Source organism: Sinohyriopsis cumingii, chromosome 11 (assembly GCF_028554795.1).
Source record: "Sinohyriopsis cumingii isolate HCF-2022 chromosome 11, ASM2855479v2, whole genome shotgun sequence".
NCBI lineage: Eukaryota > Metazoa > Mollusca > Bivalvia > Unionida > Unionidae > Sinohyriopsis > Sinohyriopsis cumingii.
In genome coordinates this window covers 75,945,384-75,962,512 of record NC_142971.1, presented here as the reverse complement: position 1 = coordinate 75,962,512, position 17,129 = coordinate 75,945,384, and the positions used below count along the sequence as shown (strand labels likewise).

Below are 17,129 nucleotides of genomic sequence, written 5' to 3'. Positions count from 1 at the left end.
TATTGTGTTGCGTGTGGAATGAGTTTGTTCATTTCCGTTGAATCTGAATTTCGGTATCGTTAACTTGTGAATGAGGACCGTTGCTGCAGGAACCTCCAATATATTGCCATATTGAATAAAATGAGTGACTTGTGATCACCTCATATGTTATGCATAAAGTATTAGAAATACAGAAACAACGTTTATTCTACATAACATGCATGCCCAGGTCAGATAGAAATCTCTCTACCCCTTCTGCAGCAACCTCGCACTGTGCCTTGGAAGATTGGTTTTGCCAGTCCAGATGATATAGAAACATGACCGTACCACTTCAATTTGCGCTTTTTTACAGTTGTGTTATAATGTATCAAAAGAACCAATATCTTTGTATTAACCTAGACAAGGATGTGGTTAACAATGGGTCACATTGGCGAATATCCTGTTTCTGTGACATTGGTGGATGTTTGAAAATATGCCATCCAGTAATTGTTGGCATCCTACACAAACAATCAGTACCTTCAGTGCATAAAGTATACCGCCCGCAGTACTTAATATCATTTTTATTTTCCATTACAATTCCAAATCATTTTAAATGCCCAATAATATCAACCCTATTATTACAATATACACTTTTAACAGCACTGATATGATGAAAAATCGTATTACAAACACTGATTATATAAATCACTGAATTTACAATTATAATAGTATACTATGTTACTAACCTGATATAACAAAATATCCAAGTCCAAACCTTCATATTACAATACACCTCATTACCAAACCTGATATTACAATAAACCCTATTATCAACTCTGTCGCTACGCATTATCTGACATAAAAATATCAGATCAAGCCAGTAATTGGCATGACTTTCCCACTAACAACCTGGTCGTGGAAATGAAATGGTTCGTTTTAATAAGTAAGCACTGTTATGTAATAAGTAAACACTGTATGTAATAAGTAAGCACTGTATGTAATAAGTAAGCACTGTATGTAATAAGCAAGCACTGTATGTAATAAGTAAGCACTGTATTTAAAAAATCACATAGCTTTTTTTTAATGAATCGATCGCCATCAATTATAATTTTTATCATCATCAGTAAAGATAGTGTTTCGTCTGTTTAAGCTTCTCTTAATTAAAGCAGAATGGGGAAATTACTACCCAAATGTTCTCGCATTACATAAACAATGCGTAAATGTGTACGCTGATAATTCATATTCTGCTTAGCTGGCAAGGGAAGTGATACAGTACATCAAAATAATCAAAGTTATATCATGCGGAGAAAAGTAAAGCGCTTTAGCACAGAACACAGCATTGGCAGCTTATCCGGCCTGATCTAATGGTGGGAATTAGAACCATAGCCTTCCAGTCACTAGATATCAACATAACCACTGTATCGTTGACGCTTGTGTACTTTTCTGGATGCGTTAGGATATGGTATTTTACCTGTCGGAATGTCAGACTCATAACCAAGGGACGAATGTTCTCTCTGTCCTTCGGGTTGCAAGTACCTTCCATTTCCCCCATGAAGATAGCCATGTTAAATGTGGCAATTAAAACACAGCCACACAAGAAGGGTATTTGGAGCTGGTTACATTGTTGTAAATTACTCAAGGACACAAATAAGTTGCCTTTAGTTACAAGCTGGTTTCATAATAAGAATCGAAATCCCCACCCTTTGGGTCGTGAGTTCAGCACGACTAGGCGCGGAAACAAATAATTGATTGATTGATGGATTACATAATTTTACAACCTGTAATAAAAGTCTGCCTGTCTTGAGAGACTATGTTTTCAAAACACACGTTGATTTATTCTATAGCATTTTGTCCTGTAATGAGATACCACTTGATTTAAGAGACCTTAATTTATTGGCAAAATGATAGTTTTCCAAAACATGTTGAACATAACTTTGCTTTATCTACAAGTCTGATTAGCCTGAACTAAATCTCTAAATTTATAATGTGTGGGATATATTGGGAGTATGCGAGAGCAGGCAAACTAAATAATTCATGTCTAGACAATCAGCATTCGACTTTACAAATTTTAATTCCTCGTTCTGAAATTATTTTTTAATTTGTTGTCCACAGGAATTCCAATTACAAAACTCAGCAACAGAATAGCACACATTATGTCAGACAAGTGCATATTGTTAACATGGATCTGTCTTCTCGTATACATTTCAAATTTATTTTAATATTAAAAGCCTTGGTGTGCTTTAAGCACTGTTTCTAGATGCGTTTTGTCTTGCCTAAATGTAGAACAATTCATCTAAATGCACGTTGCAAGACAAAAAGTAGAACAGCTGCCATCATGCTAGAGAAGTTATTGTGCTGTTAGGGCGCTGGAAAACCGCACGATGTCTCCTTTTCTTAGGACTTTATACTGTGCCGTGGACTACAGTGTCTACCAACCCTGATATAGCATCCATGTTCCCACATTTGATATGTTAAAAACATTGTAAACCCATTTTTAATAGAACTGCCCTTACCATAAGGAGATATGCACACAAAAAAAGACAGACGTACAAAGAGTCAGAAAAATGATATTAGTATCGAAAACATTCAAAATCGTTTTGAATCTCGCTTTAAGAACAATTTGTATTATTAAGCGTCCTAAATATACATTACTACGGAATAAAACAACATTATCTCTAGGCTAATGCAATTTAGTCTATAGTTTGCATATTCCAGAGTAGAGTTTCTAGCTGGTCGTCCACCGCAGTGTTCAGGAAACATGCAAATAACACACATACCCTGTCTTTCGAAGAATTATGTCACTTTATCAGTTTCAAATGGTCATCGAATGTTAATCTAAACAATAGATAGCCAACGGCATGTTATTAGGCTGCATAACCTAGTTTCAAGAAAATATGCATTATAAGTTGTATATATACAAGATCTTTGGTTCAATAAAAAAGGAATTTTATCTTGCGCTCCCGTCAGAGAATCTAATTGTTTTCAACTTTGAGAAACTTGAACATCTTTGGTTTTATTATATTAAACTTTCTTTAAAGTATATGTGTTACAATGACTATGAATTATTACACCATCTATTTAAGGAATAGTGTATAATTATCATGCTCTTTGAAGGAATGATCCCAATCTGCATACATACAGTCATACTATTCTCCTGTAACAACATTTGATTAAATACGGGTTCTTATAAATATTTGTTGGCATACAATGTCTAACCAGTCAACTAATCTTAAACATCAAATCTGGGACATTTTTACATTTAATCGACCATGCATTGTGCTAAAATAGCACACATAGGTATGCAGACACACTGCTCATGATTTGCACGACACAAATTAATATGCAGACACACTGCTCATGATTTGCACGACACAAATTAATATGCAGGCTAATTGACCCTGATTACCTCAGCACATATCGGAATGCAGACTTACTGCACTTGATTGACATTGCACACACAGGTATACCGACATACTGCCCATGATTAACACGTTACTCATATGTATGCAGACACACTGCCAATGACTAACACAGCACACATATGTATGAAGATATCCTGTCCTGGATTAGTACTCCACACATAAGTATGTTAGACGTGCTGACCATGATCACCACAACACATATAATTATGCAGCCTCACCGATTCTGCTTACCACAATATATATATATATATATATATATATATATATATATATATATATATATATATATATATATATATATAATGGGAGGTCGTGGATTCGAACTCTGGCCCAGTCATACCAAAGACTTTTTAAAACGATACTTACAGCTGCATCACTTGGCGCAGATTCACTGCCCATGATCAACTCAGCACACGTATATATGCAGATGGACTGCACACAATGCAGACACACTGCTCAGGATCAACACAGCATACGTAGGTATGCGGACATACTTCCTATGATTGATACAGCACAGCACGCATAGGCATGCAGGCACACTGCTTATGATGTGATGTGATGTAATTTTTGATTTTTAACGTAGCTTTAACAATTTATCAGTCATTTCGCTACGATGTCTGCAATGTGGCAGTTTATAGTGATGTCTAGCACTGGGGCATCATGCCGCAGACATGTAGCATGATGTCCCACCCAGTCACATTATTCTGACACCAGGCCGACCAGTCCTAACACTAACCTCTTAATGCTGAACGCCAAGCGAGGCAGCTGTTAGTACCATTTTTTAAGTCTCTGGTATGACTCGGCCGGGGATCGAACCCACGACCTCCCGCATCCGAGGCGGACGCTCTAACCACTAGGCCACCGGAGCGGTCACTGCTTATGATAGGCACAGCACATATAGGTATGCAGACTGACTGCCAGTGCTTAATACAACACACCTAGCTGTGCAGACTGACTGATCATGATTAACACAGCACAAATAGCAATGCAAAGATTTTAAATATTATCCTACGTGGTTGAATAATCTTGAAGGAAATTATTGATTACAATATAATAATAATGATTGCGAACAATGTATGCAATTCCATATGCAGGGATCAAAATGTAAAGTACCAATGCCCACTGGACGTAAGTGTAATCTGTTTATTTATTTATGTATCTATTTATTTATTTATTTATATACGAAGTAGATCATACTGCATCAGAACTTCGTTGTATTGTATTGCTTCTTCACCTAACAAGATAGCTGGGGACATGTAACATACGGCTTTAGAACAATTCAAATTTATCCGTCCGTTGGCTTATATTAAGCTGTATTATTGTGTTTCGAGTCTCGTACTAATGATATGTGTGAAATTATAAATTAAGAGACTCTAATAAGCTAACACACATGACTTGTATGGAATCATATCTTACCGCATCGATTAAAACAATGACACTTTCAGTTTCCACTTTTAATGTAATGAATTCAGCTGAAATAATGACAAAAGAGGTAAATTTTTATGCAAGATAACATGTATAGTGGATGCTGTAATTGGCTGTATATCCCCTTTCTAAATCCTAATCACACATTCATAGTATGTTGTTTTGATTTTCCTTAAAAAGCAAATATTAATTATAAAATGAACATGTATTTGCTTGTGTGTTCATGTACCATTACTAAAAGAAATTATATAATACCAACAAAATTAAATAAAGAACCGTTCCCTCATCTTGTATACATGCGGCGTAAACTCTTGTATCAGTCGTACAGATAAATAAATGAATACTAACACATAGTGAATATGTTCCATCATTACATTAATACCGGATATACCAAACATTTTAACGAGTCTCGAAGATATGACTTAACGTATGAAGCTTTTGGTACCACAAGATTAGATATATCTGATGGTAAAAATGTAGTATATACCATAATTGTTCCAGAACCGATTTTTACAAGATTAAACCCACTCCTCACCCTCTCTCAAGTACTTTGTCTTGAACGCATCTCTTGTATAGCCTGTTCATATAAACATACGTGACTTAAGAACGGGGTATGATTTAGTTGACTTAATAAGTCGCAGTAAATCACATATTTGTCATTTTATAAACTATTTGACCCGATCTGAAAATATGAAATTCGATTCTGCAATCCATCACAGAGGGTTGCTGCTGTTGTCAAGGAAGTAAGGGGAAACAACCTCAGAGAGTTTCATTTCTTTATCAAGGATTAATTTTCCTTATAAATTGAGACAAAACTATAAGACGAAATAGTAAAAACAAATTTAAAAGAACAAGCATGCATGGTAGCTAATAATTATATCATGTTTTATGATTTAATGGAAATACAAAGACCCAGACCAAATTACGGTCTGACTGGGAGCAAATAACGGAACAAATACCTAAACGATTAGGACCACTTTAAGTACTTTAAAAAAGTCCAATGTAGACATAGTTGTAGCTATTGATGCTGAATCAAACATAATAAAAGAATATCTCTAGTTGATTGGCATGTCTTAAATGTAGTTCGTCCTTAATTTTAGGTGATGTCACATTGACATAGATAAGAGATATCACATATCAATGCTACCAATAAATGAAACAAAGTTATTCTTTGAATCTTTAAAAAGCATTTTGAACATTTTCGCATATAGGTCAAACAGTAATGTATATACACTGACCCATGACCCATGCTTTTTATTGTTTTCTTGTGCAAATCATGTTTTCTTTTCGCATTATATTTGCCGAATAAATAGTGTGTAATGCATGTTTTAGGACGTTAAGTGAATTATATCAAATTGAATTGCGTTTTTATTTGGACAAGCTAGAATAGACTGACGAAAGGTTTCTCGCAACGGTTCGAGGCTACGTAATTAGAAAAAGCATTAAAACATATTAAGCCTTTAAACAAAGTGAAAGCACAATCATTGCAAATCAATTCAAAGAACCAAATAAGCACTATAGTCTTGTTATTATCCACCTTGATAACGACTACCACATTTACAAATACAGTCATTACTGATGAGTGGCAAAATACTGCTCCAGGCAAAACATATATAGTATCGAAATGTTGAAAAGAATTTACATTTGCATAAACCTACATGGAATAAGTTGCGTATGTATGTATGTATGTATGTATGTATGTATGTATGTATGTATGTATGTGTATATGTATGTAGACCGCTCCGGTAGCCTAGTGGTTAGAGCGTCCGCCTCGGATGTGGGAGGTCGTGGGTTTGATCCCCGGCCGAGTCATACCAGAGACTTTTAAAAAATGGTACTTACAGCTGCCTCGCTTGGCGTTCAGTATCAAGAGGTTAGTATTAGGACTGGTCGGCCTGGTTTCAGGATAATGTGACTGGGTGGGACATCATGCTACATGTCTGCTGCATGATGCCCCAGTGCTAGACATCACTATAAACTGCCACACTGCAGACATCGTAGCGATATGACTGCAAAATTGTTAAAGCTACGTTAAAAATCAAAATCACATCACATATATGTATGTATGCGTATATGTATGTATGTATGTATGTATGTATGAATGTGTGTGCGTGTGTGGATGTATGTATGTTTGTATGTATGTATGTGTGTATGTCATTTTATTTTCCATTTAAAGTTTGCGTGAATATATTTATGTCACGTGTTTAGATGTAGAGGAAGCTCCTATGATGCCAAATAAATTATTTGCAAATTGCTCTTAATTTGCGTTGGTATATTTTCGAAAACCTTGAGACAAATATACATACACCCACAAACGGTTTTCTTTTGGTCACTATTCATAATATATTTATGGGTTCAGTTACTTGACATAGATTGCCTCCATAACTATGGTTTCCATCATTTCACATGCATTATCTCCATTAGGATGGATTCCATCATGCGAGAGGTAATTTAGATTTACATTATAGCCATTCTTTGGGGAGGGCATTTTTCCAGAACGTTCACCCTTACCAATCACCAATGTATGTTCTTAGAACAGAGCAGTTTTGTATCAGAATTGAATACCACTGAAGACCACTCTCCGCCTACTCACCCCGTATGAAAACATACAATTTCTTTATTGCTATTATCTAATGGGTATGGGCAACGTTCCGTTCCACTCTGCATATTTTACATTTACCACGACTTCATCAGGCATGGTTCCGTAATATCTGTCATGAACCGAGTCAAAAATGTCATCACGTCTGTCATTACCTTATCCTATCTCATTTTCTTTGATAAACATTTTTGTATTGTTCTAAGTACGTATAGACAATAGCTGAAATTATAAAGTATTGTTTCGTTAATGTAGTACATAGGCTCAATCCGTGGGATAAATGCATAATAATGCATGACAGTATCTTTACACTTAACTGCAGTATCGAAGCTAATTAATTTGTACCTCGAAACGGTGTTGCAATATAAGACATAAAACAATAAAACTTTGCAACTATGGACTGCTCTTACAAGGACGACACAAACAGTGCAAAAGAATTTGATGAGTAGGCGACGCTCAAGAATAATAAATAACATTTAAGTAATATATGACCCAAGGGGAAATGATAAGGAAAAAAGAACTATGAGAAAAAAGGATAAATGCCTTTTTATTCAAAGAGTTCAACGATTACAAAGCAAAAAACGACTTTATTACATTCACAAGCCCTAAAAAGTCATTACAATTTATGCAAACGTACATATTAGTTATAGTAATAGATTACAGATCCCACCAATGGCATTAGGACGCCAAAAATAAAAGCTTTATAAAGCTGGGTAAAATTACACCAGGTCTGAATTTCTTCAACGCTTCACGCCAATAACTCCAAACGGATTGACATTTTCCGAAATGCTTTATATTGCAAGAAAAGTGAATTTTAATAATTACAACTGTAACCTTGGGTGACAGCCATAAAAGAGCTCAGCAGGATTATCTTGAGCTCTATGTGAACTCGCTAACGTTATTAAGGTTACCAGAGGGTAATTCACAAACACAAACAATTACGGAAGTAGAACGTTGTCAAGTAGCATTGTATATATCCTATACTGTATTAAATTTGGCGTTCTTGTGCTTCTGACATAATCATTATCCTATGTTTACTGAGGTGGATACATTATATATTAGAACTATTTGTCAAAAGGAAAGAATTTCTCAGAAGCTCTTTCTTCCTCCCCCCCCCCCCCACGCCGTCTCCCGATTAGGTCCGACAATTCAATCAAGGGTGGGTATATAGGATTCAAGGTACCAATAATGTCAATAATATGGAACAATGGAACAGTTGAGAAATGGGTGAATATAAATTAGAGTATATATGATTTGGATGGCCTTGAATGTTTGACAAAGAAAGGTAATATTGTATTTATTAAGGAGAACTTTAGAGAGGTTCCGTATACAGTTACTATAGTTACTATATGCTGAGTAGGAGTACAATCGAGGCAATGATGATGCATCCAGCTACAGATTCTGACGACGATCTGTTAAATCCACTAGTTGTCATGGTTGTCTTGGCTGTATTGGCAATGACAAAATATACAGAAATATTAGTACATCATATGAGAAGAAAAAAGACAAATACAGAAACACGAATAAACAAACAAAACGTTTACAACTTTAATATTTGCTTGATCACAAATTATTTCTGCAGTATTGACTTATTTTTTCAACGAAAATCTGCAAAGTTGTTTTTTGGAAGACTGTGCTATGAATAATGCTTGATGGCTATCCAAATGAGCTGCAGTTTGTTATACTCCAACAAGTATTGCATACGCAATATTTACATAATAACCCTTTTAAGTTAATAATGGACAGGTGCCTAGAAATATATATCACTAGATGGACTGACGGACAGGTGAACTGTACGCCAGTTTTGTTATAGCATTACTTTCGAAAAGAAAGAAATAATGTGCTAAATTTTGTATATGGCAAATGCTTCATTTTGTGTGTGTGTGTATATATATATATATATATATATATATATATATATATATATATATATATATATATATATATATAGATAGATAGATAGATAGATAGATAGATAGATATAGCATTGACGCCATTCTTAACTGTATAACTAAATCTGCTGAATGACTGGTTATCGAGGGGAAAATATTTCACAATGACCGCAATCTGATATATGGAAATTTAACGGAAGTTAATATATTATATATTCAAACACAGAATAACGTAATGTGTTTGGCTTGTTCGACATTCTTAACTATGAGGCTTAATCAACGATTTGACATAATGGCAGAAGTGGTGATATTTGTGGCAAAGTCGTCACAGTTTACATTGAGGAAATATATAGGAAATAAAATCTGCATGATCGGCAAGTTGAGCGGGTTGAGAGAGTGTTATGGTGGTATTAGGAAGATGCAAATGACATTAGTAAAATATGAAACGGATACGGAGGACTTAGGCTTTACATCAGTTACATGAACTACATCTCCATGACATGAACATGTAAATATAATAGTAGATATCAGACAAGAAATCCATTAGGAATCAACATGTCATTTTATGAAACTAATATGCATTAATTTCTTTTCTGTAGGTCGACTTAAAAACTAAATAAAAAAGGTATATTTATTATATTAAGCCTATATTTGTTAATCTTGAGAAATGTATGATATTAGATTCGTGCCATAAACGTGCAGTTAAATGGGTTAACTGACTAAATATGCTCGATTTTATTATATGGACATGTCAATATAATTGATGTCGTTATATGGACATATCAATATAATTGATGTCATTATATGACCATTTCAACATGCTTATTGTCGTTATAAGGAAATATAAATATGTTTCATGTCATTATATTGTCATATCTATATGCTTGATGTCATTATAAGGCTATACCAATATGCTTGATGTCAATATATGGTCCTGTCAATAAATGTGATGTCATTAAATAGCTATAGCAATGTGCACGATGTCATTAAATGGCCATTTCAATATACTTGATGTTATTATATGGCCATATCAATATAATTCGTATCTTTATATTGCCATATCAATATGCCTGATGTCATTATATGGCCATGTCAACATAGTTTATGTCATTGTATGGCCATATCAGTGTCCTTAATGCCTTCATGTATCAATATGTTTGACATTACTATATGGCCATGTCAGTATAGCTGATGCCATTATATGGGCATATCAATCTGCTTCATGTCAGTACATCGCCATATCAATATGATGCCATTGTATGACCATGTCAATGTGATCAATGTCATATGACCGTATTAATATGCTTGATGTCACATTACCAGATTATTATCATTCATGTCATTATATGGCTATACCAATATATTTTAAATCTGACTGGAGTCTTTATATTCCTTAACTGTAATAAGGAATGCAAGCATCATATTGAGATCATTAGGAAATATTCGGATGAAATGTTATTCCAATGCTATGCTAAGCTACAGGCAATATATGCCATGTCGTTCATCCTTACAGTGTACATGATAAATTCAGGTTAAATTTACTGCCGTCCACCGCCATTTGACTTTGAACTTATGACAAATTTCATGTAAGCTGAATGGGTGAAGAAATTTGCTGATATAATCCAAACAGTTTTCCATGTTCTTGCTTTACGGTAGTGCAAAGTTAAAGTTTTCAACAAATATTACAATTAATACAGTGCGCCTTTATATTTATGATTTCCTCTTCCCTTCAGTGAACAGCCAAATCTTTTTTGGAGAGATCTTTAAAAGTGAATCCAAAATCCATATACCGTTGACAAAAAATTGCTATGACAGTTATTATAATATCAATGTTATATATATATATATATATATATATATATATATATATATATATATATAGTTCAAGTAACATGTACATGCATAGGTAGAACGAACATAATAGATGCATATACATTCAAATAACTCTGACTGGCTGCATTTACTTAGACCATAAGCTATGAGTAAAATGGCTGCAGTTATATATATTTCACTTCTGAATATTTCACTTCATATTACTTACTGTAAATGGTAACATCAGTGAAGAGTTCTGTGCTGATGGTTCTTTGGTCGAATTCGTGGTACACTCTCACCGATAGATTCCCCATCAGTTGCTGGAACAGAATATCATCACGGCTTTTAAGTGTACTTGTGTCGATAATGATATGCATGTTACCCATGCTGAGCTTTATTATGTGTGACCATGTGCCCAATGGGAACTGATCTGGGTATTTTTTTCCTCCAATGTACCAGTCATAGCGAAGGTTTCCCTGTTCCAAAGGATCTGTTTGAGCTGAGATCGTAAAATTGATGATGTCACCTGGCTCCACATTCTGCCTTTCTGGTAAACCGGATAAGATGTTGATTGGATCTGTAATAATAATAATAATAAAACCAATCAGCATTCATGATTATGATTATACCCACAATGGTAGTGAAAAAGATAATAACAAGCAATAATAAACTAAAATCCATAGATGCACACAAAACCTTTACCATATATAAACAAGTAGTTAGAGGGCGGAGATACCTTTGAATGTAAGTTTAATGGTTAAGGGGTATGTTGCAAGTAACATGGATTATAAAATGATGAAATTAATGCTGTTTAGAGCAAACTTCAAGTCTAGTTTTGTGGGCATCATGTTTTCTAGGCAAGATTTTTATCAATACTTACACGATCATATCTCATAAGGGCGGATTATGACCCTGAAATATGTGATAAATTAAGTGTTTGTAAATGAATTGATTTTAGCCATGCCATATACACTATATATCAACTGCCACATATGAACACGTGACATAATGAAGTGGTGTGAAATTAACATTTAAATATATTCCTCTAAAAGTTAAATTTGGTCTTCTTTCCGTATGTTCTATGTATTCAAAACCTAAAAGCACATTCGAGAAAGATATTTTTGCAGATGACGCCTTTGTAACCTACTCAGACGAAATCAAATTTCATACATTTCTTGTTTTTATTCAACGTTATAGAGAAAGAAAATGAAGAAAAACTGTCTCTAATCACCCTTTATGTCCCTCACCATATATAGACCTACATAAAAGTAACACCATACCATATGCCAATATATGGTTCTTGAAACGACAACGACCTTGAAATATAGGTTACTATTTGTAATTATCATCACTAAATTCGTATCTTTGTTCATTTTATCAACTGCATAAATTATTTTCATACCGAACTTCAAATTATATTCGGTAGGCTATATATACAGTCATTCTCAGGATCATTATGAATCGTACCCAACCTCCTGCCTTTGAAGGTATTAAGTTTCAAGTTTGAATCTAGATTACTGAACCCCTTCAAACCTTACAAATTTCAACCGGACCTTGTTCCATCAGAGAAAAACATCTTTAACTTGGAAAATTAAAGTCCTCAATACGTGTGCAAAGATGTGATATGTTTTGTTGTCTATTGCACATTGTAATACTCTTGGTTTTGACGTGAATAAACGTTATATTTAGTATCCTGAAAATGACGTAGCTGAAACTGTGATTTAAGGTTCTCTAACTCATAAAGGTATAATAGCAGAATATATACGTGATCATCTGCTTGAATATAAGCAACACATTCATACAATGCAGCGTCAATAAAAACGACAGACCAATAGTTTCTGTAAAATTCACAATCTAGTAGCTTTGAACATCTTAGTTCTTTGACTACGCCACATATAAAATAATATTTACAATATTCAGATGGCAATATTTTTTTACCAATCAATGATAAATAAAAGAAAATAGAAATAATATTTTAAAATAATGACCAATGGTGTAATGGTGTGGTGTACAGTTGTGCTGGAGTTCTATACTGATTACCTACCATTGCAAGTACTGCAGTTATAATAAAGGGATATATCAGAACAGGGGACCGCTCAGGTGGCCTAGTAATTAGAGCGTCCGCCTTGGATGCGGGAGTCGTGGGTTTGATCCCCGGCCGAGTCATACCAAAGACTTATAAAAATGGTACTAACAGCTGCCTCGCATGGCGTTCAGTACTAAGAGGTCAGTGTTAGGAGTGGTCGGATTGGTGTCGCGATAATATATCTGGGTGGGACATCATGCTATATGTCTGCTGGGTTATCCAGTGCTTGACATCACCATAAACTCCCACACTGCAGACGTCGTAGCGACATGACTGAAACATTATTAAAGCTACGTTACAAATCTGAATTGCAAACACACACACACACACACACACACACACACATATAGACACACAAAACAGTAACATCAGCCTCTAAATCATGCGTATCTCTAAACCATCATTACGTCATATTGGTAAAATAAAACATTTTACGATTTTTGTATGTTATATGCTAAAGATTCAACAAAAATGTATTATCATCAGAAGATTCTTACTAAAATAAATATGTTTAATTTATATTTAAATAGTATTTCGCATGCAACAATACTAGTAACGTTTGAAAATAACCTGAAATGTAGACATTATTAGTATTATTATCATTAGTAGTAGTAGTAGTACTACTGTAAATATAATATAAACCAAATCCTAAATATAAGTTTATTTGCCAGATAAACATATGAATTATTATTATTATTATGATTATTATTATTATTATTATTATTATTATTTATTAGTATTATTATTATTTAGTAGTAGTAGTAGTAGTAGTAAAAATATTTTCCCAAGTCTTAATATTTTGTCGTCGTTGAAATATCAGTAGTGAATGGGGATCCTATAGGGTCTATGGGACTTATCATTAAAAATACCCTTGGGACAATATAGGGTCTATGTAAATTTAACATGGAGAAAAATCGTGGGACAATATAGGGTCTATGGGAATTAACATGGAGAAAAATCGTGGGACAATATAGGGTCTATGGGAATTAACATGGCCAAAAACCCCTGGGACAATATAGGGTCTATGTAAATTTAACATGGCCAAAAACCCCTGGGACTGTATAGGGTCTATGTAAAATTGAAACAGGGAGGGTCTCTATCTCTAAAAAATAAAAGAAAAAAAGGGGTAGGCAATGGAAAGGCTATCTCTTTTCGAGAAATATGGCTGGCCCTGAAAAGGGCCTTTGGTTTATGTTAATATGCCCTTAACATAAAGGGCATTTGCGACATCTTCTTGTCCTCAAACTTCGTCTTACAGCAGGGCCATACATCAGAGTTCTCTTGAGGCAACCTTGTCTCTCTATATAGACTCTTCTTATCCACAGGCTCCTGCTGGTCCTGTGGACAACGGTCCACTTGGATCGGACATACATGAGCATGTCCGTCCTGAACATCATTGTTGACACAAGGGTTGAAGATTCAACGTCTGTCCACATCTTGAGGCTCCGACAATAGGTGAATCAATGCAGTGAACTGCGCTTATTTATAGGGACAGAAAGGATTGAAACGGATTGAGTTCATTCACCAATCCGAACACGCGTTACAGAATTCAGTCAGCCCGCATCCAATCCGAAGAGAGCAGTCTGTGACGTCACGTAGTCTATAGAGATTCGCTAGCGCTTGTGTGCAGTCAATCTATGCGACAGTGATTCAACATGACGGAAACTCAGAAAACGATCCAATGGGGTGCACAAGCAGGGGAGACCGCCCAAGGGAACCCGGACTTACTTTCAGAAGAGGTGAATTGGGATTTTGTGGATTTTCTTTCCTCGCAAGAATTTGTTCCGGAACCTTCGTTACCTTCTTCATTACCGCAAGTGGAGAATTTTAGACAGAGACAGAAAGAAGAATTGGAGAAATTTATACAACGACAAAAGGAAGCGGAACAAGCTTTTCTCCTACAGCAACAGCAACAAGAAGAAGAGGTAAGAAAAAAACAACAGCAACAACAGCAAGAAGAAGTAGCAGCAAAGAAACAAGAGGGTGAAAATCAAACGGTCACTGTACTGTTGGACATTTTAGCGGAGTTAAGAAGTCTGAAACAAATGTATCAGACTTCTTTATCACGACCGAAGAGAATACGACCTTCCCGAGCTAAACACGTCAACCCTGTGACTAAGCCTACCGTACCACCCTTAGTGATTTCAACTCAATCATTATCATCATCATCAACATTACGTAGTCCAGAAGTAGGCCTTGGCCGTGGCAAAGGCTTAAGGCAGTTAAAGTTGATTGCTTAAACTCACCCCTACACCAAAAAAGGCCCTTTTCAGGGCCACCCACATTTCTCGAAAAGAAATACAATTTCAATTTGCCAATAACTCCAAAAAAAATAACCCACCCATTGTACCTTATAGTACGTGTCTGTGTATGAGTGCGTGAGTGTAGCTTCTTATTTTAAAATCAAAACTCAAAGACACTTACCTTATATCATTAATTTATTCTTTTCTCCATTTTTTTTACAATCCAATTCACAATTCACAACACAGCACTTTAATTAAAAAGTTCATTGACTTCTTCTGTCTCCTTGTTTAGTCTCTCTGTTTTTTGAATTTTTTCACCGTCACACTCTTTTCCTCTTCTTCTTCCTCCTCGCTTTCTTCCCTTTTTCTTTTTTTCTCCTGTTTCTTTTTCTTCACCTGTCTTCTTTCTTCCTCAGAAGAATCCCTCTCTTCCTCCGAAGAATCCCTCTCTTCTTCTGAAGAATTCCTCTTTTCTTCTGACTCCTCTTGTTTCTTTTTTGGGCAATCTGGAGACCAATGTCCTTTTTCTTTACAATAATAACAGGTATCTTGACTTTTGTCTTTTTTAGTCCCTGTTTTTTGTTCTTTTTTGACGGTCTGGACACTCTGAAGACCAATGCCCTTTCTTCTGACAGATATAGCAAGTATCTTGACTTTTATCTCTAAAGGAAGGAGAGTAGTCCGTAGGCTGGTCTGAAGAAAATTTTCTAATGACCCCTCGCAAAGCTCTGACGAAACGTTCCATCTGGTTAGTCTCTTCCATCGTTGTGCTCGGCTTGAGAGTGAAATGAATAGTGAAAGGACAAGACACACACCCTTTTATATAAAGAAGCTCATGGTGTTTGAACTTGAGTCATTTGACTTTTTGCTTTCAAGATGAAACGATCTAATTCATTTGAGAAGAAAGAAGAAAGTAAGAGGCAGAAACGTGATCTATCGCCTCGTACCAGGGCTGAAATTTTGGCACAAATTCATGCCAGTGATTTTGAAGAGGACATGAGTGAACCAGAATTTGAAACCTCTAAACCAATTTCACCACCCTTAGTCAACCCTGAAAAATACTATTCCATTCGAGAGACGGAAAAGCGTTCCTCTAGAAAATTTAGAACCACGGCTTACAAATACACGGTAAAGTTTAAAGATTTCAAGTCCGAAGTACCGTTAGAGAAAGCAGAAGGGTTCATCACCGGAGTGTGGGATTCTCTGCTCACTTCACTCAAGCAACAATGTCAACCCAAAGAAGACGATCGCTTGAGACTTTCCATACAACACGACGGTTTGAAATCCCCTGTTTGGATCGAGTTTAGCACCCCTGCAGAATTGACCGCTTCCAAAGTCATGGACAAGATTCAACACGTGCAACAATCTAATGACCAGTTTGACATCACCGATGGAAAAGCCACATTGGACATGACCCACGTCTCTCCTCCTCAAGGGACTGGACGCAAAAAGATGTTATTGGTGAACGACCTTCGCAGCATTAAGCGTAGCCTTGTCCAAATTCACAATCCTCATGACCAGATGTGTTTAGCCCGTGCCATCGTGGTGGGACGAACCTATGTCAACAAGAACGACACGGCAGAATGGAAAAGAGACTGGGAGAACATTCGACAATCGGACCGAGCCAAACAACGAAGTGAAGCAGAACTCCTGTTACGACAAGCTGGCATGTCCAAAGACACACCCTGTGGCATT

At 35.6% G+C, this 17,129-nt stretch overlaps 1 protein-coding gene across 7 annotated transcripts in view; it reads right to left on the bottom strand.

Annotated features, from left to right (window-relative positions):
- Positions 1 to 7,929: 7,929 nt before the first annotated feature.
- The window catches only part of LOC149788776 (contactin-2-like), a 77,136-nt gene continuing 67,936 nt past the window's right edge, over positions 7,930 to 17,129 (bottom strand). For all 7 annotated transcript variants that reach the window (XM_089974876.1, XM_089974874.1, XM_089974872.1 and 4 more), the window contains 2 exons: positions 11,335 to 11,682; positions 7,930 to 8,847 (listed from right to left, as the gene is read on the bottom strand). In XM_089974876.1, coding sequence (XP_089831002.1) covers positions 8,747 to 8,847; positions 11,335 to 11,682 — 449 coding nt within the window. In that variant the 3' untranslated portion in view covers positions 7,930 to 8,746. The remainder of the gene's footprint in view (positions 8,848 to 11,334; positions 11,683 to 17,129) is intronic.